This window comes from Taudactylus pleione, unplaced genomic scaffold, assembly GCF_031769625.1.
Source record: "Taudactylus pleione unplaced genomic scaffold, aTauple2 ptg000129l, whole genome shotgun sequence".
Taxonomy (NCBI): domain Eukaryota; kingdom Metazoa; phylum Chordata; class Amphibia; order Anura; family Myobatrachidae; genus Taudactylus; species Taudactylus pleione.
Window position 1 is genome coordinate 9,104,108 of NW_028284531.1, and position 24,723 is coordinate 9,128,830.

Here is a 24,723-nt window from a genome sequence, read left to right on the forward strand (position 1 = left end):
TGCGCAGCACTGTTTCCATATGCGATAAGGTAGTGTAGGCAGAGAAAAGTATCTATTTCCCGAAAAGCTGTCATCGCAAAAATGACAGCTTTTCGGAATAGATACTTATGGAGAGGTGGAATGATGAATTCCACCTATAATTAGCTAGAACTCCATGCGAGTTCTAAACCTAATTATCTCTAGAGAATTTTTAGGTTTAATGAATAGGCCCGTCTTTGAAAAATTACAGTTGGGAGCTGATTGGCTGGCACTTATCATAGACTTATCACTTTTCACTCTGTCACTTATCACTGCTTAGTACATAGACCATAAATTCCCTAACACACACACACACACACACACACACTCACACACACACACTGTCACCAGATGTTCTACTAGCAGTTGTTTACATCATCAGTGCTTGCATTGTCTGTATAGGCCCGGCAGATGTTACTACGCTTTATTTTCTTACACATTGATCCTCACTGTCTTGCCGCAGCTAAAAAAGGGAAAAGCTATTATGTTTCTTGGAAGAGACACGTTCTAATCTGGGAATTTGTGACCTTTAGCTCTGACACTATCACCACCTGTTAGCAGCATCAGCCAATGGAGAGGGATGTGGAGTTCATATAAAGAGCTTTACAGCCCAGGCTTGCTCTATACCCCTTTAGTGGAGATAACCCAGAGCTCACAGCTCTTTTTCATTCAGTGAGAACATTACTACCTATAGGTGATCACCATGCTGCGGGTGAGGTGTGTGAGAGGAGGAAGCAGGGGAGCTGAAGCTGTTCACTACATAGGATCTATGGTCTGTATTCCTGCCTTACATTCCATGCCTGTACACATTGCATAACCCTGGCTCAGGCAGCTTCTCCCATTAAGTGTCTGGTTACTGCAATTCATACAGTATTACGTCAGATCATGTAACACATTTACATGCAGTTATATATAGAAAGAGGCTGCAGCCAAATTGCCATTATGGGTTTATCTTTCTAGTGCCTTATTACAATCAGCATCCTTAGAATGGATTTTATATTGGTAAACTGACCATGTTATCTTTCATATTGATATTGCCAAGGCTGCAATTTGTTAAATGTCTCTGTTATCAGATTTGCTCTGTTCTTTTCATATTCACATTGACAACTGCATTCAGTTCAATCATCTCCTTGTATCTGTCAGCGGAGCCTGGGAACTGTGGATGATAAATCTATTTTACAGATTAGATTTTATTTCCCTCTATTGGATGTATCAAGAAAATAGAAAGAGCACAACTCTCAACACATGCTAGAGAAATAAATGCTAAATTTAACATTAACTTGTCCCTTTCCTATGGCCCCCTGTGATCACTAGTTCTAGACAAAATATATTCCACACTGCTTTACACATGTTTTTGTAAGGGAAGCAAACTATTGATCTGCTGCTGTTCTTAGAACTACAATCCCAATCAGCACAGGATGCTGGGTTTTGTAGTTTCAAGCTTTCAAAAAATAATAATTTTCCAGATTTTTTACCAATTCTTAATAGGTATGCATGACAAGTGCACTGGTCTTCAGGGGCAGTTTTGGAAAAGGTGTATGGATCCTGTAATAATGCAGTGCGTAATGCCTCCTAACCACTGTTGTTAATAACTTGTATATTTCTACCATTTGTAATGCCAGTACAACACATGATAAAGGGTGTGGGTATATATTTTAGAACATTTTGTGTTCTATTCAATGCATTTACTGTGAAAAACTGACTTAGGAATCCTATAGTGTCCTCCCAAGACTAGTAAGAATACTTTTCACATGGCATTTTTATTCACATTTTACCTAGTGTTAACCAGTAGGTACCTGGCTTAAGACCATAAAGCTTGTTTTGTAAAGTACATTTTGGCACAAATGAAATAGCGTTGTGGTCCAAAGGATGCAAATTTAGGCTAAAATGTTTAACAATATTTATTGTTTTGCTAATTACTTAATTTATTCATCTAACAGACCTCATATTTTTTCTTTTCACACTATGATAAATCACAAGCCACATGCCAGCAATGAAAATGTATTTTAACGTTTATTATATATATCTCCTGTTTTGCAGCCAAGCTGTCTGTATTGATTTGTAACATCATGAGTTAAACAAATGTAGGCAACTTGTGGTTATCCTGCTGCTGTGGAACTACAATTCCCAGCATGCCCTGCTAGATGCCATCTTGCATTGTATGATGGTTGGTATGGGTTGTTGCCCAAGAGTTGAGGAATCACAAGATGCTTGGTCTCAGGGGCAGTTTACAGGTGCGTATCCACTTGCTGACTGAGGAACTTTTGAACGATTATGATATCGTAATCGTTCAGTCGTTCCTCATCCTGTAGGTGCCCACACTGAACGATATGTTATTCATTGCAGGCACCCTCCCTCATCCCCGAACATGCCCAATCTGTCGTTATCGGCAGATTGACCGGCATGTTTGGACGATGATTGATGTCGGAAACGATAAACGGGAGCACGCATCTCTGATCGTTTTCCAAATTTTCATGCCCGATTCATGCACGATTAATGAGCGATTGAATGATAATGATGTCGTTATTGTTCAATCGCTCATTTTAATCGGCAAGTGGATACGCGGCTTAAGATAGGAGCAGGTCTATGTGCAGACTCCGTGCAAGCCCCCTCCTCTCTGCAGTGCAGTAGACTCTGGCAATGTGCATGCACAAGTCTCCAGTGACATGGCGCCCATGCTATGGTCCTGGAGACTTCTGTACTGGACATGTGCAAATCTCCAGGAAAATAGCACTGTGCCATTTTCTAAATGTTTTGTGCTGCTACTGCATTGCATTAAACCTGGGTGTAGGGTGTGCGCTGTGCACCCTCCTGGACCCTGGGGCCCGTGTGCACCGCACACCCTGCACTCATGATAGATATGCCAATGAATGATTGGACTTCTGGTTCCACAGTCAACAGCTGGGGATCAATAAGGCTCATTTTAATTGGTCCGGCTAAAAACAGTAGCATTATCACCATATTTATGAAATGTGTACAAGTGTGTGTACTTATGCCCCATGATACCATAGAGATGTGGCTTGTCTGTGTTGTGAAAATCACATTACCCTATTGGTATGCAATATAATAATGTAATGAAGTGTCATATATACATATGAGCGCAGAGGGGTTGGGGGCAAAGTATTGGATCCCAGGCTTTCCAAAGAGGCACAGCCAGCCACCATGGCATCTCCACGCCCCAAGCACTTGGCAGTTACTAATATGAGAATCGTATTTTCCATATAAAATGTATTTAAAATGTATTAAACATTTCAACATCTGTGGTTTTACACCTGAAATCTCAAATAGAAATCTTCTTATCTGCATTAGGTCAAATAGAAATGGCTATTAAGTAATATGAATAGACAGCCACAACTTGATATACTATAACCGCAATACTAATGATTTTATTTCTGTCAGCTGTAAGTGTCCATACGCAGTCAACCAATGAGAAGTAATAGCCCCCATACACTAGCTGCGGATTGCCGCAATTGTCGCAAGCCAGTCGATGTTTAGGCCCTGCGCACGTGCAGCGGCCACACTACGCGTGCGCAAGCCCCGGAGTGAGAGAGAAACTCTCTCGCTCCGGGGCTCACTACCAACGGGGCGGCTGTCAATGTTGATCGACAGTTCGCCCCATTTAGTAGGCGGGGAGGGGGGTGGCTTCACAAAAGGAACGCATGCCGTTTTGTGGGTGGCCGCACTGACATCAGCAGTTATGTCAGTGGGGAGCTTCCTGCTCGATCAGAGCAGGAAGCTCCCTGGGGCTTACGGTTGCCGAGACCCAACCTCAAGGTCTCGTTGCAAGCCCCGATGGTTGCGATGGTCTTGACCATCGCGACCATCAACCTGGTCGGTCGCTAAAGCTGTGGGTGGTAACCCACAGCTTAACTAGCGACAAGGGGGCCACACTCCAAAAGGCAAGCGGCCGCCCACATTCAGAGCGTCCACTCGCATTTTGCGAGCGCCTCTGAATGAGGGCCTATATTCCTTTGCATGAGTTAAGAAAAGTGCTGTTATCCTGTTTTTTTGCCCCAGCAATATGAGGGTTAAGCAAGACGTGTCAGGCATCCTATAGCATGTGCTCTGTCCATAGGAGGACCACATGCTCAGACCACGCTTCTAGATAAGATAGGAGCAATAATCCTGTTTACAGCAGCTGTTATTTGGTTTACTTTGACCACTGGGTTTCCAACAGTAAAGGGGTCACAGTGCAACTGATTGGACTGTTTGACAAAGCAAGTGAGCTGTGTACGTGCAGGGGAGCATGAATGAAAGGCTAGAAGTGCACACAGCATGGCCATAAATTCCAAAGACAAGAGGCACTTACTAGGAGCACTTCCCCAACAGTCATGAAAGCATACAGTACTATCAGTCACCACAAGAGGGATGCATAAAGGAATGGAAACACACAGGCTTAATACATTCTCACCTTATTTAATAGCACTGTCTCGATTATTTTATACTTCACTTTATAGGGCATATGTATCAAAGCTTGATGTGAGATAAAATTGTGAAATATATATCACCAACTAATCAGATTCTAACTTACATTTTGCAGGCTGTGTTTAAGAAATGATAGTTTGGAGCTGATTGGTTGGTGATAAATATGTCACAATTTTATCTGACATCAAGCTTTGATACATTGCCCCTATGAACATTAATTAGCAACATATTTTGCTAAGCTTCACAATACATACATTTGCAGGGGACCTTTTACAAGACGCACCGTATGTGTACTACTACGTATAGTACTGCAAGTAACGCTCCATTTTGCTATGCTATGCATGCTGCTTCTGGAAGACGGCTCCACAAATTGCAAGTGCATTCGGGAGTGTGGAGAGGTGTAAAAGTCTGCAGGGGCGCACACTGCAAAAGCAAATGTCACATCAGTGTCCAAGCTCCTACCACTTTCAATCCACCTGATATTCAATTTAATTAAGGTAATGTGTACATTTCAGTATAGCCAGTCTGGTTGTTATTGTAGCAGAACACCATATTAGTGAAGCTCAGGAATGTAATCATTTTATTACCAAAAAATGGGCTAGGCTGTTTGTTACCAAGCTTCTCCTTTCATTTCAGCTGAGGAAAGGCCTCGTTGGATGGGTGCAGCGATCTTTCCAGAGCACCCAGGCAGCTGCAGCAACCCAAAAAGCCTGCACTGCTGACGAAACTGTCCCCCAGGACAGTCCTGTCTGCTCTTACAATGAATGGGACCCTCTGGAGGAAGTCATTGTGGGGAGACCAGAAAATGCAAATGTTCCTCCATTTACAGTAGAAGTGAAGGTAGGTGGATAATTTAATTTAACAAAAAAATACACAAGCAACAAAATCATAGTAACACTATCTACATCCAGTGACAGAACTCCAATGGGTACAGGGCCATGAGGTAAGAGGGCCCTGCAATGCCAGATTATCCTCCATCCTTAGGGCCTGATTCAGAGACTGACGATAATGCAATTTTCACACAGATCGAGTGATTATTTGCCATTGTGTATGCATCACACTGCGCGTGTGCTGCGATCGCATTGCAGTTATGCGCGCACAGAGGAATCCATCGCTAAGCGAGTGTCAGACTATCAGCGTTTGTGGGTGATAACGGGCAGTGGTCACAAAAATGCAGGCTTGCCTGTCCGTTTAAACGCCGTTACATGGGCGTGCATAAATTAGTCACTGCTATTGCATACGCAGCTCTGCGTGTCAGAAGAGCACCCAAGGCTGCGGCAGGTCAGAACTGCCACAAAGGTAAGGTGACCGCCGATGTGCTTCGATGTTATCGATGTTTACATAGGTATGTGTCATCGCACGCAGGTAAGAAGGCAGCAGTGGGCGTCTTTTTGCTCAGGTGATCTTTGCTAACATTAGCATATTTTCGCAGCTGCGTTTCGCATGAAATCGCAGCTGCGATCGCATTAGTGTCCTTCTCTGAATCAGGCCCTTGCTTACCACATTCAAATTAAAGCTTGGTAAGAAGACCTTTAGGTACCGGGGAAATCGGTAGGTGCATTTTAATCCATACAGTAAATGGTTCTAATTATTTGTGATATTAAAAGGATATCTTCTGTGTTTTATTTTTTTTATTATAAAATAATTATATACAAATATGCCAAAGAGAATACTAATAAATGAAATGAATATATATAACAAAACAACAGTTTTCTGATATGTAAACTAGTAACATTGTTTCCTTTTAAAAATGTATTCTAAAACAGTTTGTTACTGTAGTTTTGAGTGAGTAGTACGATGATGTTGCATAATATTCCCCTTCTATTATATAAAAGATACACACAGACAGTAATGAGGATGACCTGGTTAAGGGGTTGATGAGAAAATAGTAATATTATTATATGATGCTTCTTACATAACATCTGACTCCTGTGCATATAAGTGGACTTGGGCAGAATGTGAGGCATGTGTCACAGGGACAGCTGGTGTTCTTGTACTGCTGCAGACCTCAGGCACAGGGAAACTAAACTATCCCCCCCAAAAATAAAATCTTTCCCAGCAAACCCTCCCCTGCTGCACACATTGTGGTTTCTGAATGAGGTGTGCTAACGTGCAACAAAAGACATATTTTAAGAGTCCCCATACTTCCTTATGTTGTGTCCTAAATATTTTATGGCTCAACAACATCCTTTTCATGGCCAGCAGTGGCAGCCAAAGGGTTAATGCGTAGCCGTCACCAGAGAAATGTAGCAGTGAGTGACAGAGCTGGTCTGGCAAAGTCATTAACTACTTTCAGGAGGCAGCTGTCCATGACATCTAGTGTTGCATCTGGTTCTCAAAATATTTTTCCCAGAAAGTAAAAGAGACGTTGAATTGACTGGGCTACAGTATGTGACATATGCAGGAATCCGAGCATCTTGGGTAATGGCAACAAATCTGACAACTGAAACTGAAGTATCTTCCATGAGAAAAACAAAATGAGATCAGTATTATTTTCACAAGTATTTATGTATAAATTGGTTTCATCCATATTTAGGCAAACACGTATGAAAAGTACTGGCCTTTCTACCAGAAGCATGGAGGCCTGGGATTTCCTCAGGAACACGTGAAGAAGGCTGTACAGGAGATCGAGGAAATGTGCAATATTTTACAACGTGAAGGTGTTACTGTACAGAGGCCTGAAATAATCGATTGGTCAGTTCAGTATAAAACTCCTCACTTCCAATCTTCAGGTAAGTCACCAAAAAGTATGGGAAGTTCCTGTCACCTGACAGAAATTTAGGAACAGGCCCATTCTTGGCCTATGTGTGCTACTGTACGTGTGGCTCTGAGGCCTTCTGTTCCCTGCCACTCCTTTCATTTCCAGTGTCCTTAACACCATAATTGCAGGGGCATAGAAATAACTTTTATAATACTAGAAAAATAAAAAGTAAAAAAATAATAATACAGTAATAATAAATTAGTTGTGTGTGCAGGCTAGGCCACATGAAGGCTTTTCCTCCTTTAAACCTTCCTCTATCAGGGCTTTCTACCCAATGTCATTCTCATGTTGTGTATAGTGCATACAAAGGAAAATGTGCAATTTAATTGGTCAGTGAGTTACCCTATTACTCTGCCCCTCCTCCTCTAAATGTATGATAAGTGTGCTGGTGAAAGCAGCGATATGCTGGAGTGATCTAACCATGTTTCCCATAACTGCATGGGCGGGGCCACAATCGCCTGTGATTAGAGCAATGCCCGGAGCATCTTAACGATGCTCCGGGGAGCTGTAAGGGCAGCGGTGTGACCATCTGAAGCGTCCTAAGGCGGCACCGCTGCATAGATTCAGGCTGCAGGGTGCCATTCTAGGCACCCTGCTAGCCAGATGAGGCTAGCATAAAAAAGCTTAGAAGGCCAGACCAAATAATTCCGGGGGCCTTATACGGCCCCCGGGCCTGAGGTTCCCCATCCCTACCCTACAGTCTGGAGATTCTCTTGCCTCCTAACATGGCAGCAGTCATAATGGCAAGTGTTCATTTGGAAAAGTAACTATGCATTGGAGACAAGGGGCCTGATTCAGAGCTAGCAAGTGGCCGCTCGTTGCAGACGATGATCGCTAATGTGCACATGTGTGTAGTGCACAAACTAGTACGAGCGATCGGAATGTGCTCGTTCATCCTGCCATGACTTCCCAGTGGAATGAGTGACAGGAGATTCCGTTTGTGGGTAGTAACAGGGGCAGAGCATTAGTAACGGGGGAGTGGTGCTGCGGACGCAGGCATGCCAGAGTGTTTCAACGCTGTTTATGGGGCGTGCATAATTAACAGGCAGCGTCGTAGTTCATGTCACCTGGTTGATATTTACACTGAACTGCTCGCAGTGCTTGCGGTAGGGTACAGTCAACCACAAGCGCTGCGGTCAGATCTGATGGTTCCCGATGTTCCGATGCTTGTATATACTTCCTGGAGATGACGTACGCTAGTGGGCAGCTAAAGACAGGCTGGAGGGCGTCTATAAACACAAAGTGATCGCTCGCCAAGACATAGTGGGAGTGCTTATGTCTTGCTGTGCGAGCGGATGCCTTGACGTCACATAGCTGAATTTCCATTCGCTGGGAGCGAGCGGCCGCATCTAGCGAGCGGGTCTCAATCAGGTCCAATATCCTACATAAAATAAACTACCCATTTACAGAAAAAAATACATGTTTTTAAGACTTGAACTTAACCTTTTTCCCTGGACAATTTGACAAAATATTCAGAACATTAAATTGTCACAGTTTAATGAATTACATGTTTTGGACTTTATTCTATGTAATGTAATTCTACCACAGAAGAGGCCAGCTTTGTTAAAAATAGAGTGACTTATCTTTTCCTTCAGCATGAGAATATCACAGCAGGCTGATAAGAAGCTTTCAATAATGGCCCTCATTCAGAGCCGCTCGCTTGCGGCCGTACGCTCTTTCCGAGCGATGTTCGCACATCTGCGCATGCGTACGGTTTTTAGTACACATGCACGAACCAGTCAGTGCGGCCGAAAATCGTTTGTACGCTATATAGCGAGTGCCTGCTATTTTGAGTGACAGAATGAGGCGTATGTGGGTGGTAACAGGGGAAGTTGTTTGAAAACGGGGGAGTGGAATTCGAACGCAGGCGTGCTTAAAGGTCAAAACGGGCATTTTAAGGGAGTGCATAATTAATACAGCAGCGTCATTGACCACGTCACTTGGTTTTTTTTAACTCAGAACTGCTCGCAAAATAGCGGTTGAAAAAACCAACCACAAGAATAGCGAGCAGTTCAAACGCTGTACGATGTACTCGATTAATCTAATAAATAGCGGACATGACGTATGGTGCGAGCGGCCAGGGGGCGTTTCTATCAAATAAACGAGCGTATGTTTTGCTCGCTCGTTCAGACTTAGAGGTGTGAACAGACTGCAATTTGCGAACGGATCATTTGAATAGCCACCCCTTGTTTTTGCACGAACGACCGCAAATAGCGAACGGCTCTGAATCAGGCCCAATGTCCCTTATGCTGTAATACTTAGAGAAAAAAAAGTTTGTACTGGTAAAAAAAATTTTTTTAATCAGGTTTAATTGTATAAGCTAGGTTTATATTATTTTGTTTTGAATTCGCCCACTTATTATTAGTCCATGCAAGCCTGGAGGTACATTGGTCAGATCTTGTTGAGGTGGCAAAGAACAGTGAGGGGCACTTATCTCTCCACAAGCAGCCAGATGAAAAGGGCATTCATTAAGTTGTCCACTCAGAGCTCATGAGTAGAAGCTTTGTTGCTGGGATTCTCATGCCAATGTATGTTGCCATGGCAGCAAATGGCTTTCAATCATAATCAACAGTTTCACAGGCTGTGTGGGTTTGCACTAACCATTGAGGGAATTTCTGGTCCATGACGTAACTCTGCTTCACAGATTAACTGCTCCTCCGCCAGGTGACAGCATAAGCCCCAAAACAAGAGTACCGGTGGTGTTACTATGTTACCAGCTATGACAGTCACCACCTTCTGACAAGGAGCTAGCTGTGCTTTTTGTGTGTTCTTCTTTAAGCTCTCTATGTACTCAATTACCATCTACATAATTTCAAAGTATTGTCAGGATAAGAATATGTTTTGCCAACTGTTATTAAATTCACTGCCACGAAAAGTTACATAAAATTTTCATCCCTCATTCTTGTGGGAATATGGTATTTTCCTGTGACTACTATACTATGCAGACTAGGCTGATAATGTAAGCTATTACCTCTCTGATAAATTCAAATGTAATGTGTATAGACTAATGTTATCTATATCTGTATATTTTTCTTAATCTATATTAATATTATAAAAACATTGGGCTTCATTCAGAGGCGGCCGTACGGTCTACAACCGCACGGCCGCCTCGATGTTTGTCCAGCGCGCATGCGCACGAGGGAGCCGGCTCCTTCGTGCGCATGCGTGAGACCCGCTACGACCGACAGCGCCAGTCGTAGCGTGTCTCTTTCCAAAGGGGGCAAGCTGTCGATGTTGATTGACAGCTCGCCCCATTTGGAAGGCGGGCCGGGGGGTGGCAGCCCAAACGGAGGCGTTCCCATGGGAATACCTGCCGTTTGGGGGAAGCCCCACTGACATCACTAGTGATGTCAGTGGAGAGCTTCCGGCTCTGACAGAGCCAGAAGCTCTCCAGGGCTTACGACAAGTGAGACCCTACCCTAGGGTCTCGTCGTAAGCCCTGATGGTCGCGATGGTCTATGGTCTATGACCATCGCGACCATCACCCTAGCGGTCGTTAGAGCTGTGGGTGTAAACCCACAGCCTAACGACCGAAACAGAGGCGGCCAGTCAGGATGCAAGCGGCCGCCCAGTTTCTGAGCGACCACTTGCATCCTCCGACCGCCTCTGAATGAGGGCCATTGTGTCTGTCTATTCCAAGTTGGCGCAAAAACGACAAAAACAATTTTCATGAAACAGCATCATGTAGCAGTAGAAACTCCTAGAAATAACCTGTACTTTGTTTCATCTCGATCCGTCAAGTAAAAACTGAGCAATACCAAAATCATAATTTATTGACATCATCACTGCAAGAGATAGGTGTGATGCCATTTGCATGGCAGGGTGGAGGGAGAGGTGCTTTGGGCCTGTGTTCACTTGAATAGGAGAGGCTACATAGCAGTCCGTGCACAGGGCACACAGTGACATTGGTGTGAGTGGTGGGTGAATAGGAAAGGCTACATAGCAGTCCATGCACAGGACACACAGTGACATTGGTGTGAGTGGTGGGTGAATAGGATAGGCTACATAGCAGTCCATGCACAGGGCACACAGTGACATTGGTGTGAGTTGTAGGTGAAGGTGCTGCTGCCACCAGTCTGTATAGCGCTGCTGGTCACGTGGGTTATTTCTGCGACAGTACCCCTATATATATACAACTAGAACAACTCAAATAAAAAAATTGTAGGCAGAAGCGATTTCATCGTGGACGAAGCCGTGGGCAACAGCTAGTTTATATACAGTGCATCCGGAAAATATTCACAGCGCTTCACTTTTTCCACATTTTGTTATGTTACAGCTTTATTCCAATATGGAATAAATTCATTTTTGTCCTCAAAATTCTACACACAATACCCCATAATGACTACGTGTAAAAAGTTTTTTTGAGATTTTTGCAAATTTAACAAAAAACCCCCACTAAGAAATCACATGTACATAAGTATTCACGGCCTTTGCGATGAAGCTCCAAATTGAGCTCAGGTGCATCCTGTTTCCACTGATCATCCTTGAGCTGTTCCTACAACTTAATTTGAGTCCACCTGTGGTAAATTCAGTTGATTGGACATGATTTTGAAAGGCATACACACATGTCTATATAAGGTCCCACACTTGATTGTGTATGTCAGAGCACAAACCAAGCATGAAGTCCAAGGAATTGTCTGTAGACCTCCGAGACAGGAGGCACAAATCTGCGGAAGGGTACAGAAAAATATCTGCTGCTTTGAAGGTTCTAAATGAAAGAAGTTCTGAACTACCAGGACTCTTCCTAGAGTTGGCTGGCCGTCTACACTGAGCTATCGTGGGAGAAGGTCCCTAGTCATGGAGGTGACCAATAACCCGATAGTCACTCTGTCAGAGCTACAGCATTCCTCTGTGGAGAGAGGAGAACCTTCCAAAAGGACAACCATCTCTGTAGCAATCCACCAATCAGGCCTGTGTGGTAGAGTGGCCAGACGGAAGCCACTCCTTAGTAAAAAGCACATGGCAGCCAGCCTGGAGTTTGCCAAAATGCACCTGAAGGACTCTCAGACCATGATGAGAAAAGTATTGAACTCTTTGGCGTGAATGCCAGGCGTTATGCTTGGAGGAAACCAGGCACTGCTCATCAAAAGGCCAATTTTTATCCCTACAGTGAAGCATGGTGGTGGCAGCATCATGCTGTGGGGATGTTTTTCAGCGGCAGGAACTGGGAGACTAGTCAGGATAGAGGGAAAGATGAATACAGCAATGTACAGCGACATCCTGGGTGAAAACCTGATCCAGAGTGCTCTTGACCTCAGACTGGGGCGACGGTTCATCTTTCAGCAGGACAACAACCCTAAGCACACAGCCAAGATATCAAAGGAGTGGCTTCAGGACAACTCTGTGTATGTCCTTGAGTGGCCCAGCCAGAGCCCAGACGTGAATCCAGTTGAACATCTCTGGAGAGATCTGAAAATGGCTGTGCACCGATGCTTCCCATCCAACCTGATGGAGCTTGAGAGGTGCTGCAAAGAGGAATGGGCAAAACTGCACAAAGATGTGCCAAGTTTGTGGCATCATATTCAAAAAGACTTGAGGCTGTAATTGCTGCCAAAGGTGCATGAACAAAGTATTGAGCAAAGGTTGTGAATACTTATGTACATGTGATTTCTTAGTTTTTTGTTATTAATTAAATTTGCAAAAATCTCAAAAAACATTTTTTACACGTTGTCATTATGGGGTATTCTGTGTAGAATTTTGAGGACAAAATGAATTTATTCCATTTTGGAATAAGGCTGTAACATAACAAAATGTGGAAAAAGTGAAGCGTTGTGAATACTTTCCGGATGCACTGTATATGAGGGGTACACTCAGCAGTTTTAGAGGAGTATAATTCATCTTATTCCGGTAGAGGACATAATAATAATCTGATTGTACAGTCCTAGCAAACATGCTACTTTGTCAAGGCATATACTGTATTTATGTGAGTACATTTATATATGTGTATTTTCTTTATACATAATACATATATATGTATATAATCTGCCCTAGAATAGTATAGGATCCACAATAATAAATTAGAAAAAAGAGATTGTGAATAGAAATGGTCCAATGTGTCCTAGCAACCTGGTAACCTTTCTCTTGGAAACGGCGCACTTTCTGCATAATTTAAGTATCCCTGCTATGTGCTATTCATCAATATCGGAAAGCTGTAGATATCAGATATATATTCTGTGTACAGTTAAGTAATGCAAGATATCACAGTCACATTTTTTTTTCAATGGGGACTGTGGTATTGGGGCCTGATTCAGAGATTTAATCGATAACGCATTCGCAACTGCGATCTCTTATGGATCACGGTTGCTAAAATATGCTAATGCCTTCCAAAGCACAGCCAAGCATAGGGACGCCCACTGCTGCCTTCTCATATCTGCGTATACATTGGTAACATTGACGCACATCGGGGCAGTCACACACCATGCAAGTCACGTCTGACCAGCCGCAAACACACGCAGAGAGCTCTCATGCTGCGAAGGAGATGGCCAATGGCTAATTTATGCACGCCCATGAGACGGTGTTTAAACTGTGGTTTTTCTAACCACCCCCCCATTACCATCTCCAAACGTGAATATCCGTCACTCACTTTGCGAGTGGTCCCTACGTGTGAGAGTAATCACAATGCAATCGCTGTGCGTGCACAGTGCTGCTTTTGCGCATTTGCAACAATCGCTCGATCTGCAAAAATATCGGCTTTTCATAAATCTCTGAATCAGGACCTTGGGCAATTCATCACACAATAAAGATAGATGTAGCAGAAATGAATCTCCTGCATTGTGTCTTTAGGTTTATATGCTGCTATGCCTAGAGACATCCTGCTGGTTGTTGGCAACGAGATCATTGAAGCCCCCATGGCTTGGAGATCCCGCTTCTTTGAATACTCTGCCTACCGTCCTCTAATTAAGGATTATTTCCGCCGTGGGGCAAAGTGGACCACTGCACCTAAACCAACAATGGCTGATGACCTCTATGACCAGGTAACTGTTATTAGTCGGCTTCCAATTATATCATGTGCTAAAACTATGAAATAAAGAAAAAGGGCTAATGTGCTGCCTTTTCCAGCTTTACTTCCCCATTGGTACTTTCTCTCATGTATAGTTGGTGGCAGGACTGCCAAATGGGCTAACGGAGAGGAAATGCTGGCAGTGTGCAGCTCTCTGCAGTCTCAGACCACCAGAGGGTGCTGAAGAGCACAGGCTGAGGCTACTTGCAGGGCCCTGGCTCCTCTGCAGCATGATGCCAGGTGTGTTTTGTGAGCGCAGGTATACTGTATCTTGTGTGTATCCTGTGTTTGTGCCGCATGTGTAGTGTATGTATGTGTACAGATGTAGTCCATGTTATTTTATCATTTCATGTGAATATGGTCTTACCTTAATCGAGATGCACCAAGTGACTTGCTAGGAATCTACGAAGGTCCTCCCATTTTACTGCACCATTGCGCAAGTCATATTGGGTAGTGTGTAAGTATTTGTTGTGAGTATTTCCAGTTTATGCATATTTATGTACGTAGTGGGCGTAGGGCCATTTAAGACTATTTTTATACTATAATAACTGCATTCATTCAGCTCTTGCCAGCCAGCAAGACGTTTACTGACAGTTAAAATTTTATTACATTTAACAGATTTATTTCTTCAGTGTTTGTATTGTAAAATCAATATACTAAAACATTTAAAAAGTTATTAATATTTGTGATAAAACAAATTAAAGTTACTAATATTTATGATAAAACATTAAGTTGCCAATATTTTATAATAGAATAAAACACTTGTGTGGCATGTTTTTGACTCCACAATCATTAGTACACAATGATACAACAATAAACACTATACGCAGAGAACTACACAATTGCACTCTACAATTTAAGATGTGCACTACATTTATTTCATCACAAAATGATGAAAAATTATTATTTTAACCAAAACATAGAAACATATTATATTTTGTAGTTCCCTTTGTTCATTGTTCCCATGTAGCTCTGTCTTTAAGTTCTGCATTATCTGAAAGAAACCCCGCTTTGTAACTTTAGTTTTCTATTTTTAATCTGACCAGACATCCCCTATAAATATGTTTGGCATGTTAGTTTACTGTCTAGCAGAAAACAATACTAGGAGATTACATCATTAATGGCAACCATCTCTCAGTCCCTAGGTGACTCATAGCTTTGCTAAAACTGATATGGACTGCTGTATACAGTCTTATTATGGGATAGTTTGGGAATAGCCAATATTCTCTGTTATGTAGAGTGTTTTTAAAGCTGCTCACAGTCTTGTGCTTCCTGACTAAAAGCATACTGTCTGCCTTGAATACATTAGCTAAATGCCATAAGCTTATATAATAAAAAGAAAATCTGTAACAAAACATTGGGTTATTTTAGCATCATAGCAGACAATTTAATTAGGAATGATGCACGGACAATGGACCATTGTGACGACATTTGCACACCAGCAAAGGCACACTACATCACTCCTTAATCACCCATACATCATCCCTACATCGTGCATTTTAGTTTAGTTTGCAGCCCATTAGGGTTGTGTATTAAAATGCACAAATGAATCCTGCCTTATGTACCGGATTTGTACGCACTGCACATATCCTGTGCATCGCCCCGGAATGAGTGATTTTGCATTATCCTTAATTGAATTGACCTCATTCTTAAAATGTTCTACTACAAAAAATACTGGAATATTTATTCTCCACAAGAGGGGGTTGTAGTGCAATATAGAGCTAACCCAACACAGCCTGTAATTAACACAATGCATAGAACCTCAACTAATAGTTCTAATCATCATTCATTTGCTGTATGCAATCATTTCAGGGACAAAATCAGTTCTCCATGCTCAAGAACAGGAATGTTACCTGATAACACTGTTATCAAGTCTTTATTGCTGCCTTGGTTGTCAGTAGTAAATCAACAATAATTATATTATTATAGTATATGACCTATTTTTAAAGCACTAATGTATCTGTAGTGTTATACACAGCACTTAGCATAAAGCTATATACAAGCCACGGAGACTCAAAATGAATGAGGACCCTATTCTTCAGGGCTCACAGTTGAATGACTTTAATAGCTGCCCATCAGTGATTATTTCACTGTGTGTACAATAAACAGCAGTTTCTGAAAAGCGAAACTGTAAAACGTAATGCTATTTTATATGCATGTTATAAAATTTCCATTGTTGTTATACATGTTAAGAGCAGTATAAATGACTATTTCATTGATTAATAGTTTGAATATGGTCTTTAAATGTAGTCAGGTAACAACCCTTGTGTACTGACTCTGTGTACCCATCACTTTCACACTGCAAAACTGGGTGGTTTATCACATACAGTTTGACCAAGTGAAATTATTTATTGGGGCTCATTGTGATAACGGAAGCCGAGGACTTAGATATTTACTATTTGAGTGTCTTTCTTTTAGGAATACCCTATTCGTACTGTAGAAGACAGGCACAAGCTTGCTGCTCAAGGGAAATTTGTTACTACAGAGTTTGAGCCCTGTTTTGATGCTGCTGACTTCATGAGAGCTGGGAGAGATATATTTGCACAGCGAAGCCAGGTAAAGTGATCATGTGCAGTCGTCTGAGTCAGAGTTTCTTTTGAATAAAACAATTTATTATACTTTTGTTTGCAGTCTTAAACAACTTAAATAATGACAGTTAGGCTATGTATTAGCACATGCACATGTAAGTAGGCACCTGCAATTAGCTGTAATGAATTGCGCTCAGATAGAGTAATCCAGTAGCAGGACAGAATTCAGTTTGGCATGTCATATCAGTACCAGCGTCTTTAGACGAGAGTCTCATTTACCCAACACTAAAATCCTCACTGACATTGGGGAGGTCTGGTACTGGTAGAACGGGATAGATGACCCCTAGGCTTGTCTTTTTATAACATACTAACTTATTTGTTTATCTTAAACTGAGAGTTGTCGTTGGGTTGTGGATAAGCATTAATTACTCAAGCAGTACTCGAAAATTCCCACAACACATGTTTTTTAAATGTTTCTTCCTGGTTGTTTTTTTATTTATTTATTTATTTAATATCTACCAACTAATCGTACAACTTTTTGCTCAATTATCAATATCTGTTCTCATATGTAGGCTGTAAAAGTTGATATAATTAAGTAGTGTCTTGTGTTCATATATAATCTACCAAAGGAACACAGGTTTAGGGGCATATGTATCAAAGCTTGATGTGAGATAAAATTGTGAGATATATATCACCAACCAATCAGCTTCTTACTTACATTTTGCAGGCTGTGTTTAAGAAATTATAGTTTGGAGCTGATTGGTTTGTGATATATATTTCACATTTTTATCTCACATCAAGCTTTGATACATATGCCCCATAATCACAAAATATTCGTAGAAATTGTATTCAACAGTTGACATCTATGAGAGTGTTGTGACATACGCTATTGACTTAATAGGAAATAAAGACATTAGTATATTAATATTTACATTTTCTTTTCCATTACAAAACTAGCAATCAAATAAATGTGACAGACTGTGTTTAATCAATTTCTTATTGACTGTTAGGTGACAAACTACCTCGGAATTGAATGGATGCGCCGACATCTGGCACCAGAGTACAAAGTGCATGTCATCTCATTTAAGGATCCTAATCCTATGCACATTGATGCCACCTTCAATATTATTGGACCAGGTCTTGTACTTTCTAACCCAGATCGGCCCTGCCATCAGGTGAATAGCAATAAATGTGTTTTTTTGTTGTGAAAGAACAATACATATATCAACCTTACTATGGATATGACCTGATCATAACTGGATTTTCCTGTAATAGTAACTGTTGTACAAACCGACTTGTTTTTACATGTATATTTTAATAGATTGAACTGTTTAAGAAGGCTGGCTGGACTGTTGTCACTCCCCCCACTCCACTCATCCCAGATGGTAGGAATAATTCATGTTTCCTTGTCTTGTCAAGTCTATATGATGCATGCATCTTTATATGCAAGTCTAAAAAATATTATTGCACTCAGACAAAAATGCCATCTTATACTTAACATGGGATACTGGGCACCTCACGGTGATGATGGAGTAATTGGATGAGGAGACTAAGGGCTGAATGTAGATCCTGGGGACCTCCTGTAATTTGGTGTAGGGCCTAAGTTGGAATCCTGGTTATCTCTTGTAACTCAGTGAAGGGTATAGGATTGAAGGTGAAATCCATGTTATTTCTTGTGACTTGGTTAAGGGTGTATGGCTGAAGGTGGAATCCTGGTTACTTTTTATAACTTGGTTACCAGTGTAGGGTTGATGGCAGAATTTGTTTCTCAATTGTAACTTGGTGATGGGTATATATAGAGCTGAAGGTGGAACCCCGGTTACATTTTGTAACTTGATGAGAGGTGTAGGTAGAATTTTGATTCTCTATTGTAACTTGGTGAGGAGTGCAGGGCTAAATGTGTAATCCTGTTGTAACTTGGTGAGGAGAAGAGGGCTGAATATGGAATCCCCTTATAACTTAGTGAGTAGTGCAGGGCTGAAAGTGGAATCTATTTCTTATTATCCCTTCTAAATTGGTGAGTAATGCAGGGCTGGAGGTGGAATCCTGGCTATCACGTGTAACTTGGTGAGTGCTGCAGAGCTGAAGGTTGAATCCTGGCTATCGCTTGTAACTTGGCGAGTGGTGCAGGGCTGAAGGTGTAATCCTGGCTATCACTTGTAACTTGGTGAGTGGTGCAGGGCTGAATGTGGAATCTTGGATATCACTTGTAACTTGGGGAGTAGTGCAGGGCTGAAAGTGGAATCCTGGCTATCACATGTAACTGAAGGTGGAATTCTGGCTATCACTTGTAACTGAAGGTGGAATTCTGGCTATCACTTGTAACTTGGTGAGTGGTGCAGGGCTGAAGGTGGAATCCTGGCTATCACGTGTAACTTGGTCAGTAGTGTAGGGCTGAAAGTGGAATCCTGGCTATCACATGTAACTGAAGGTGGAATCTTGGCTATTACTTGTAACTTGGTGAGTAGTGCAGGGCTGAAGGTGGAATCCTGGCTATCACGTGTAACTTGGTGAGTGGTGCAGGGCTGAAGGTGGAATCCTGGCTATCACTTGTAACTTGATGAGTAGTGCAGGGCTGAAGGTGGAATCCTGGCTATCACGTGTAACTTGGTGAGTGGTGCAGGGCTGAAGGTGGAATCCTGGCTATCACGTGTAACTTGGTGAGTGGTGCAGGGCTGAAGGTTGAATCCTGGCTATCACGTGTAACTTGGTGAGTGGTGCAGGGCTGAAGGTTGAATCCTGGCTATCGCTTGTAACTTGGTGAGTAGTGCAGGGCTGAAGGTGGAATCCTGGCTATCACGTGTAACTTGGTGAGTAGTGCAGGGCTGAAGGTTGAATCCTGGCTATCACTTATAACTTGGTGAGTAGTGCAGGGCTGAAGGTGGAATCCTGGCTATCACATGTAACTGAAGGTGGAATCCTGGCTATTACGTGTAACTTGGTGAGTAGTGCAGGGCTGAAGGTGGAATCCTGGCTATCACATGTAACTGAAAGTGGAATCCTGGCTATTACGTGTAACTTGGTGAGTAGTGCAGGGCTGAAGGTGGAATCCTGGCAATCACTTGTAACTTGGTGACTAGTAGAGGGCTGAAGGTGGAATCCTGGCTATCACTTGTAACTTGGTGAGTAGTACAGGGCTGAAGGTGGAATACTGGCTATCACTTGTAACTTGATGAGTAGTGCAGGGCTGAAGGTGGAATCCTGGTTATCACTTGTAACTTGGTGAGTAGTGCAGGGCTGAAGGTGGAATCCTGGCTATCACGTGTAACTTGGTGAGTAGTGTAGAGCTGAAGGTGGAATCCTGGCTATCACGTGTAACTTGGTGAGTAGTGCAGGGCTGAAGGTGGAATCTTGGCTATCACGTGCAACTTGGTGAGTAGTGCAGAGCTGAAGGTGGAATCCTGGCTATCACTTGTAACTTGGTGAGTAGTGCAGAGCTGAAGGTGGAATCCTGGCTATTACTTGTAACTTGGTGAGTAGTGCAGAGCTGAAGGTGGAATCCTGGCTATTACTTGTAACTTGGTGAGTAGTGCAGGGCTGAAGGTGGAATCCTGGTTACCTTTTGCAACTTTGCGAGGGGTGTAGGGTTGAAGACAGAATCTTGTGTCTCTCTTGTAACTAGAACATTAGATTTGAGTGCGGCCATTTTTTTACTTCCTGTAGCTTACAGTGGGTTGAATGGCTTAAAGTGGAATCTGGTTTCTCTCTCTTGTAATTTGGTGAGGAGTGCAGGACTGAAGGTGAAATACTGGTATCCTATTGTAAGTTGATGAGGAGTATAAGGCTGAAGGTGAACTCCTTTTGAAACGTATTGCATGGAGAAGGGCTGACATTGAAATACAGGTTTCATCAAATAACTTGGGGAAAAAGTGTACTGCTAAAGGTGTAAACCATGTTAACTATTGTAACTTGGGCAGGTGTGTTAGGCTGAAAATGGAATCTTGGTGATGGGCTGTATGGCTAACAATGGAATCCTGGTAACTTGGTGATAGGTGTAGGGCTGAAGGTGGAATCCCGGATTGTGGAATCCCAGAAGTGCAGTATCTACTTGACAGCAGCTGGTGCAGCACTCCTGTACCTGTCATAGGCTACAGATGTATCTAAGGAGCAGAATGCTTCACATAGAATAAATTACAGAAGTCTTGAATGAAAATGGGATGAGTCTTTAATGAAACATGTTTTTTAATAATATAAATTCCTTTTACTGTTTGAACCCCACAAATGGCAGAAAACGCTGTTGATTAGACAAACTAATGCTTTCATGGTTGTATTCAAATATACCTTACAGTCAGAGAGTTGTCTAATCTTTACATTCAGTCTGTTCAACAAACCTAGGCTGTAGATATAATATTTCCATCCCTCTTTTTTTATGTCTATCCCATAATACTTTTATTATTTTTATTTAACTTATATTTAATCCCTGTAAAGCAATGCCAGCCCCAGACATACCCAATACTTTGTTTTGTTCTGTTTTAGATCATCCTCTGTGGATGTCCTCAAAATGGCTCTCAATGAATGTCTTAATGTTAGATGAGAAACGTGTAATGGTGGATGCCAACGAGACTTCCATTCATAAGATGTTTGAGAAGTTAGGTGAGTTGCATAGTAAATCATGTCACTTTCAGTACATACCAAGAGATACTAGGTACAGCGTTATTAAAATAAAATTTACAAACAAATACCTTCCTTTATATTACTTTGACTGGTTATGCTGGTCATACACGCTACAATTATCGGGGCGATCCGCCTGATATCGGCGGATCGCCCCGATAATTGCAGCGTGTGGGGGGGGGCGACCGAGGGTTAAATATTGCTCGGTCGGGCATGCAGGATTGTCCAGCATGCCCATCCGATGCGATATTTACCCGGTAAACTGTCGGCCGCATCGGGCAGTGTATGCCCAGCGCGGCCGACAGACATTTCCTGTGTTCCTTCCTATGGAAGGAACAGGGAAATGTCTCCTCCCCCGGGGGCGGAGCGCGGATGTCGGACTTATACACTGTAAGAGAAATCTCACAGTGTATGCCGGCAACATCTGCGGCTGGCAGCCGGCCAGATAAAATGTCTGTCGGTCTGACAGGCATTTTATCTGGCCGTGTATGCCCAGCATTAGTTATTGTCTGAGTATTAAACATTGAACATGTAGAAAATATTTATAGTTTAAAATGAAATAACATTAATGAATAAACAGAAGCTGAATAAAGAGTCATCACATGTGCCAGCATACAGAACAAGAGACGTGGTACAATGCATTTGTCAGTAGGCATAAACTACAATGGGTGCAGGGCGTGAGGTCCAGGATGGCCCACACCACACACCCTGCACCCATATAATTATACTTACCTCTACATCGGCCCCTGCAGTTATCATGGGGAACATGGCGCCTGCACCATTTACCCCGAGAGCGATTCATGCGCAGTAGACTTTAACACAGTGCCAGAGTCTCTGGAAATATGCGCCAGTGAGAGGGGGGGGGGACTGCACATGGCACCCAATCTCTTGAACCATCTCTGCATTTATCAATACACATAGAATTAGAGCCAGAGCTAAAATTGTTTTCTTTTCACTTAACTTTTAATTCTTCCCAGCTGTTTCTGGGTAACCAACAGATTAGCCCTGTCCCTGCCCTGATTAATCTACTGCTGATATCCTGAAACATTGGGATTCAGTATGATTTACCGCCAGCCGCATGGCCGGCGGTTCTAATCCCGACAGCGGCCGCCCGACAGAGGAGGAAATCCCGATCGTCCTTAGGGTAATAACTAACCTACCCCCCCCCTCCTAACCCTCCCTTAGGGGTGCCTAACACTAACCTCCTCCCCCAAGTGCTTAACCCTAATCCCCCCCCATAAATGCTTAAACCTACTCCCCCCTTCCCCGCAGCATAAACCTAAGTCCCCTAGGGGGTTGCCTATCCCTAACCTGCTCCCAGGGGTGCCTAACCCTAACCCCCCCTTCCCCTAGTCTAACCCTAACCTCCCGGGTTGGTGCCTAACTCTAAGTCCCCCCCGGAAGCCCCGAACCTAACTTTCCCCCCTCCCCCGCGGCTGTCCGCGCCCGGCTTACCTTCAATCGGTAAGGCGGGTGTCGGGCTCCCGGCATAGGTCTAATGACATGCCTGTCATTAGTGCCTTGCCGGGATTAGGCAGTCGGGAAACCGGCGGTCGGGATTACGTCCCGAGTGGTTCCCAAGCATTGATGTTTGCATACGTATGCATAGTATGAGCCAGACCATCTCTATACACTAAAGAAAAACTAAATACACAATACACTAAATTGCCCCCACGCCCCCCACCCCAGAACCTAAAAATTTGTCTCTTCCATCAGGCAACTGTAACAACCAATCAGATTATAGCTGTGATTTATCTAGTACATACTAAAAACAGATAGCTAGATTCTGTTTTTGTTATTATGGGTAACACCTCCATTTGTCCTCTCTAGGTTTGATAAATCTGTCCAAGGTTTTTATGCAATATTTTAGAATATGATGGCATATTACAATAATAAAATAAGAAAAATTACATAAATATGCAGATTTGAAAAAGTGCTATTTGATTTATCAACTGATCAATGACGATCTGTTTTTATTGACAGGCATCTCCACTGTTAAAGTGAGTATTCGCCATGCGAATTCATTAGGAGGAGGATTCCACTGCTGGACTTGTGATGTTCGTCGCCGTGGAAGCCTGCAATCCTATTTCAGCTAATAAGTAAAGCTGGGAAAAAGCAGTGCATCAGCTTATTAGCACCTCAATTTATAAACAAAGCTATTATCATAATGTAGTCTTTGCAGGGAGACCTGCAAGCTCTTCTGACATGAAAGGGTTTAGCGACAAAGATAATTATTTTGCCCTCTAAAATTAAGCTTTTTTTTTTTAAGACCAACAAAATGCTGAGTGACACATTTATTTGCTGTTTCTGCTGAGTTAAACCATTTTTAATACTGTATGTTGCATTTGCATTGAAGAGTTAAATAATAAATAGTTCACAACTGCACAGTGTCAAGGAAAATGGGTGCATTCATTTTATCTGTCTGCCTCTGTTTTATCATAAAAGGCGACTATGAATGTGCCATGTAATTATTGCCCTTTGTTAATCCACTAAATCTGGTTAGTGACACTTCAACAAGTCATACTTGGGGGAATCATAACACAGTGACTCAAATTCATTCATAACTACATATTCATTTTGAAAAACAGAGTTCTGGTTATTATTTTTCATGTCACTTTGAAGAATACATACATTTCTATACCATTGTTACATAATAAGAACAATATAACCTGTTTATTTTAAAATTACTAATTCAGTGTGTTATCTTTTGTGTAGTGATTGGCATGCAAAGCAAATATCAGCAGCATTTTACCTCATGAAATAACACAACAAGCCACTTCTGCTATTGCTGTGTATGGCAAAGTTTAGTCATCAACTCAGCCTCTTTATTAACAGCAACAGTGACACCAAGAAAGGTGCTATTACCCATAATTAGAGATGTGTGCCGGTTCTAATACGTCGTCCGGTTTGGATTTTGGTTTTGCCAAAACTCTGTGACTGGGTTTGGTTTTGTTTTTTTTCCCAAAAATTTTCTAAAAAAGCTAAAATCACATAAATTGAGACTTTTTTTGTTCCTAGAGTGTTGATAACCTCAACAACATTAATTTCCACTCATTTCCAGTCAATTGTGACCAGCTCACAATATTGTTTTCATCCAGTTTAGGCCAAAAGGTTGCACCGAGCCAGCTGGCTGACTAAGCTAAGTGACAGCAGTGGGCGGCACAAACATGTGGCTGTTCAACTTCAAACATGGCACATCTAGGAAACAGTTCTTTTTTTAACTTGCAGCTCGATTCAAACTGCGTGGAATCACAGGGCTTATACATGCACGTAAACAAAGCGCTCTTGGGTAAAGCACACCAAATAGTACGAACAATTGAACTAAATACTGTATATATATATATATATATATATATATATATATTGGTCGCAGCTAATTA

The 24,723-nt window shown here is 42.3% G+C and overlaps 1 protein-coding gene across 1 annotated transcript; it reads left to right on the forward strand.

The window, feature by feature from the left end:
• Positions 1-658: 658 nt before the first annotated feature.
• On the forward strand, positions 659-23,733 carry GATM (glycine amidinotransferase). Its single transcript, XM_088472830.1, has 9 exons — positions 659-790; positions 5,080-5,283; positions 6,980-7,175; positions 13,988-14,178; positions 16,623-16,760; positions 17,743-17,907; positions 18,054-18,117; positions 21,209-21,325; positions 23,327-23,733. Exons 1-9 carry the CDS (start codon positions 722-724, stop codon positions 23,437-23,439), a joined length of 1,257 nt encoding a protein of 418 aa, XP_088328956.1. The 5' UTR covers positions 659-721; the 3' UTR covers positions 23,440-23,733.
• Positions 23,734-24,723: the final 990 nt, after the last annotated feature.

Bases quoted from the DNA above. Each gene is read 5' to 3' on its own strand.
- GATM (XM_088472830.1), top strand. From the start codon at position 722: ATGCTGCGGGTGAGGTGTGTGAGAGGAGGAAGCAGGGGAGCTGAAGCT. The intron at 791-5,079 runs GTCTGTATTCCT...CTTTCATTTCAG, and splicing joins TTCACTACATAGGATCTATG to CTGAGGAAAGGCCTCGTTGG. The intron at 7,176-13,987 runs GTAAGTCACCAA...TTGTGTCTTTAG, and splicing joins TCCTCACTTCCAATCTTCAG to GTTTATATGCTGCTATGCCT.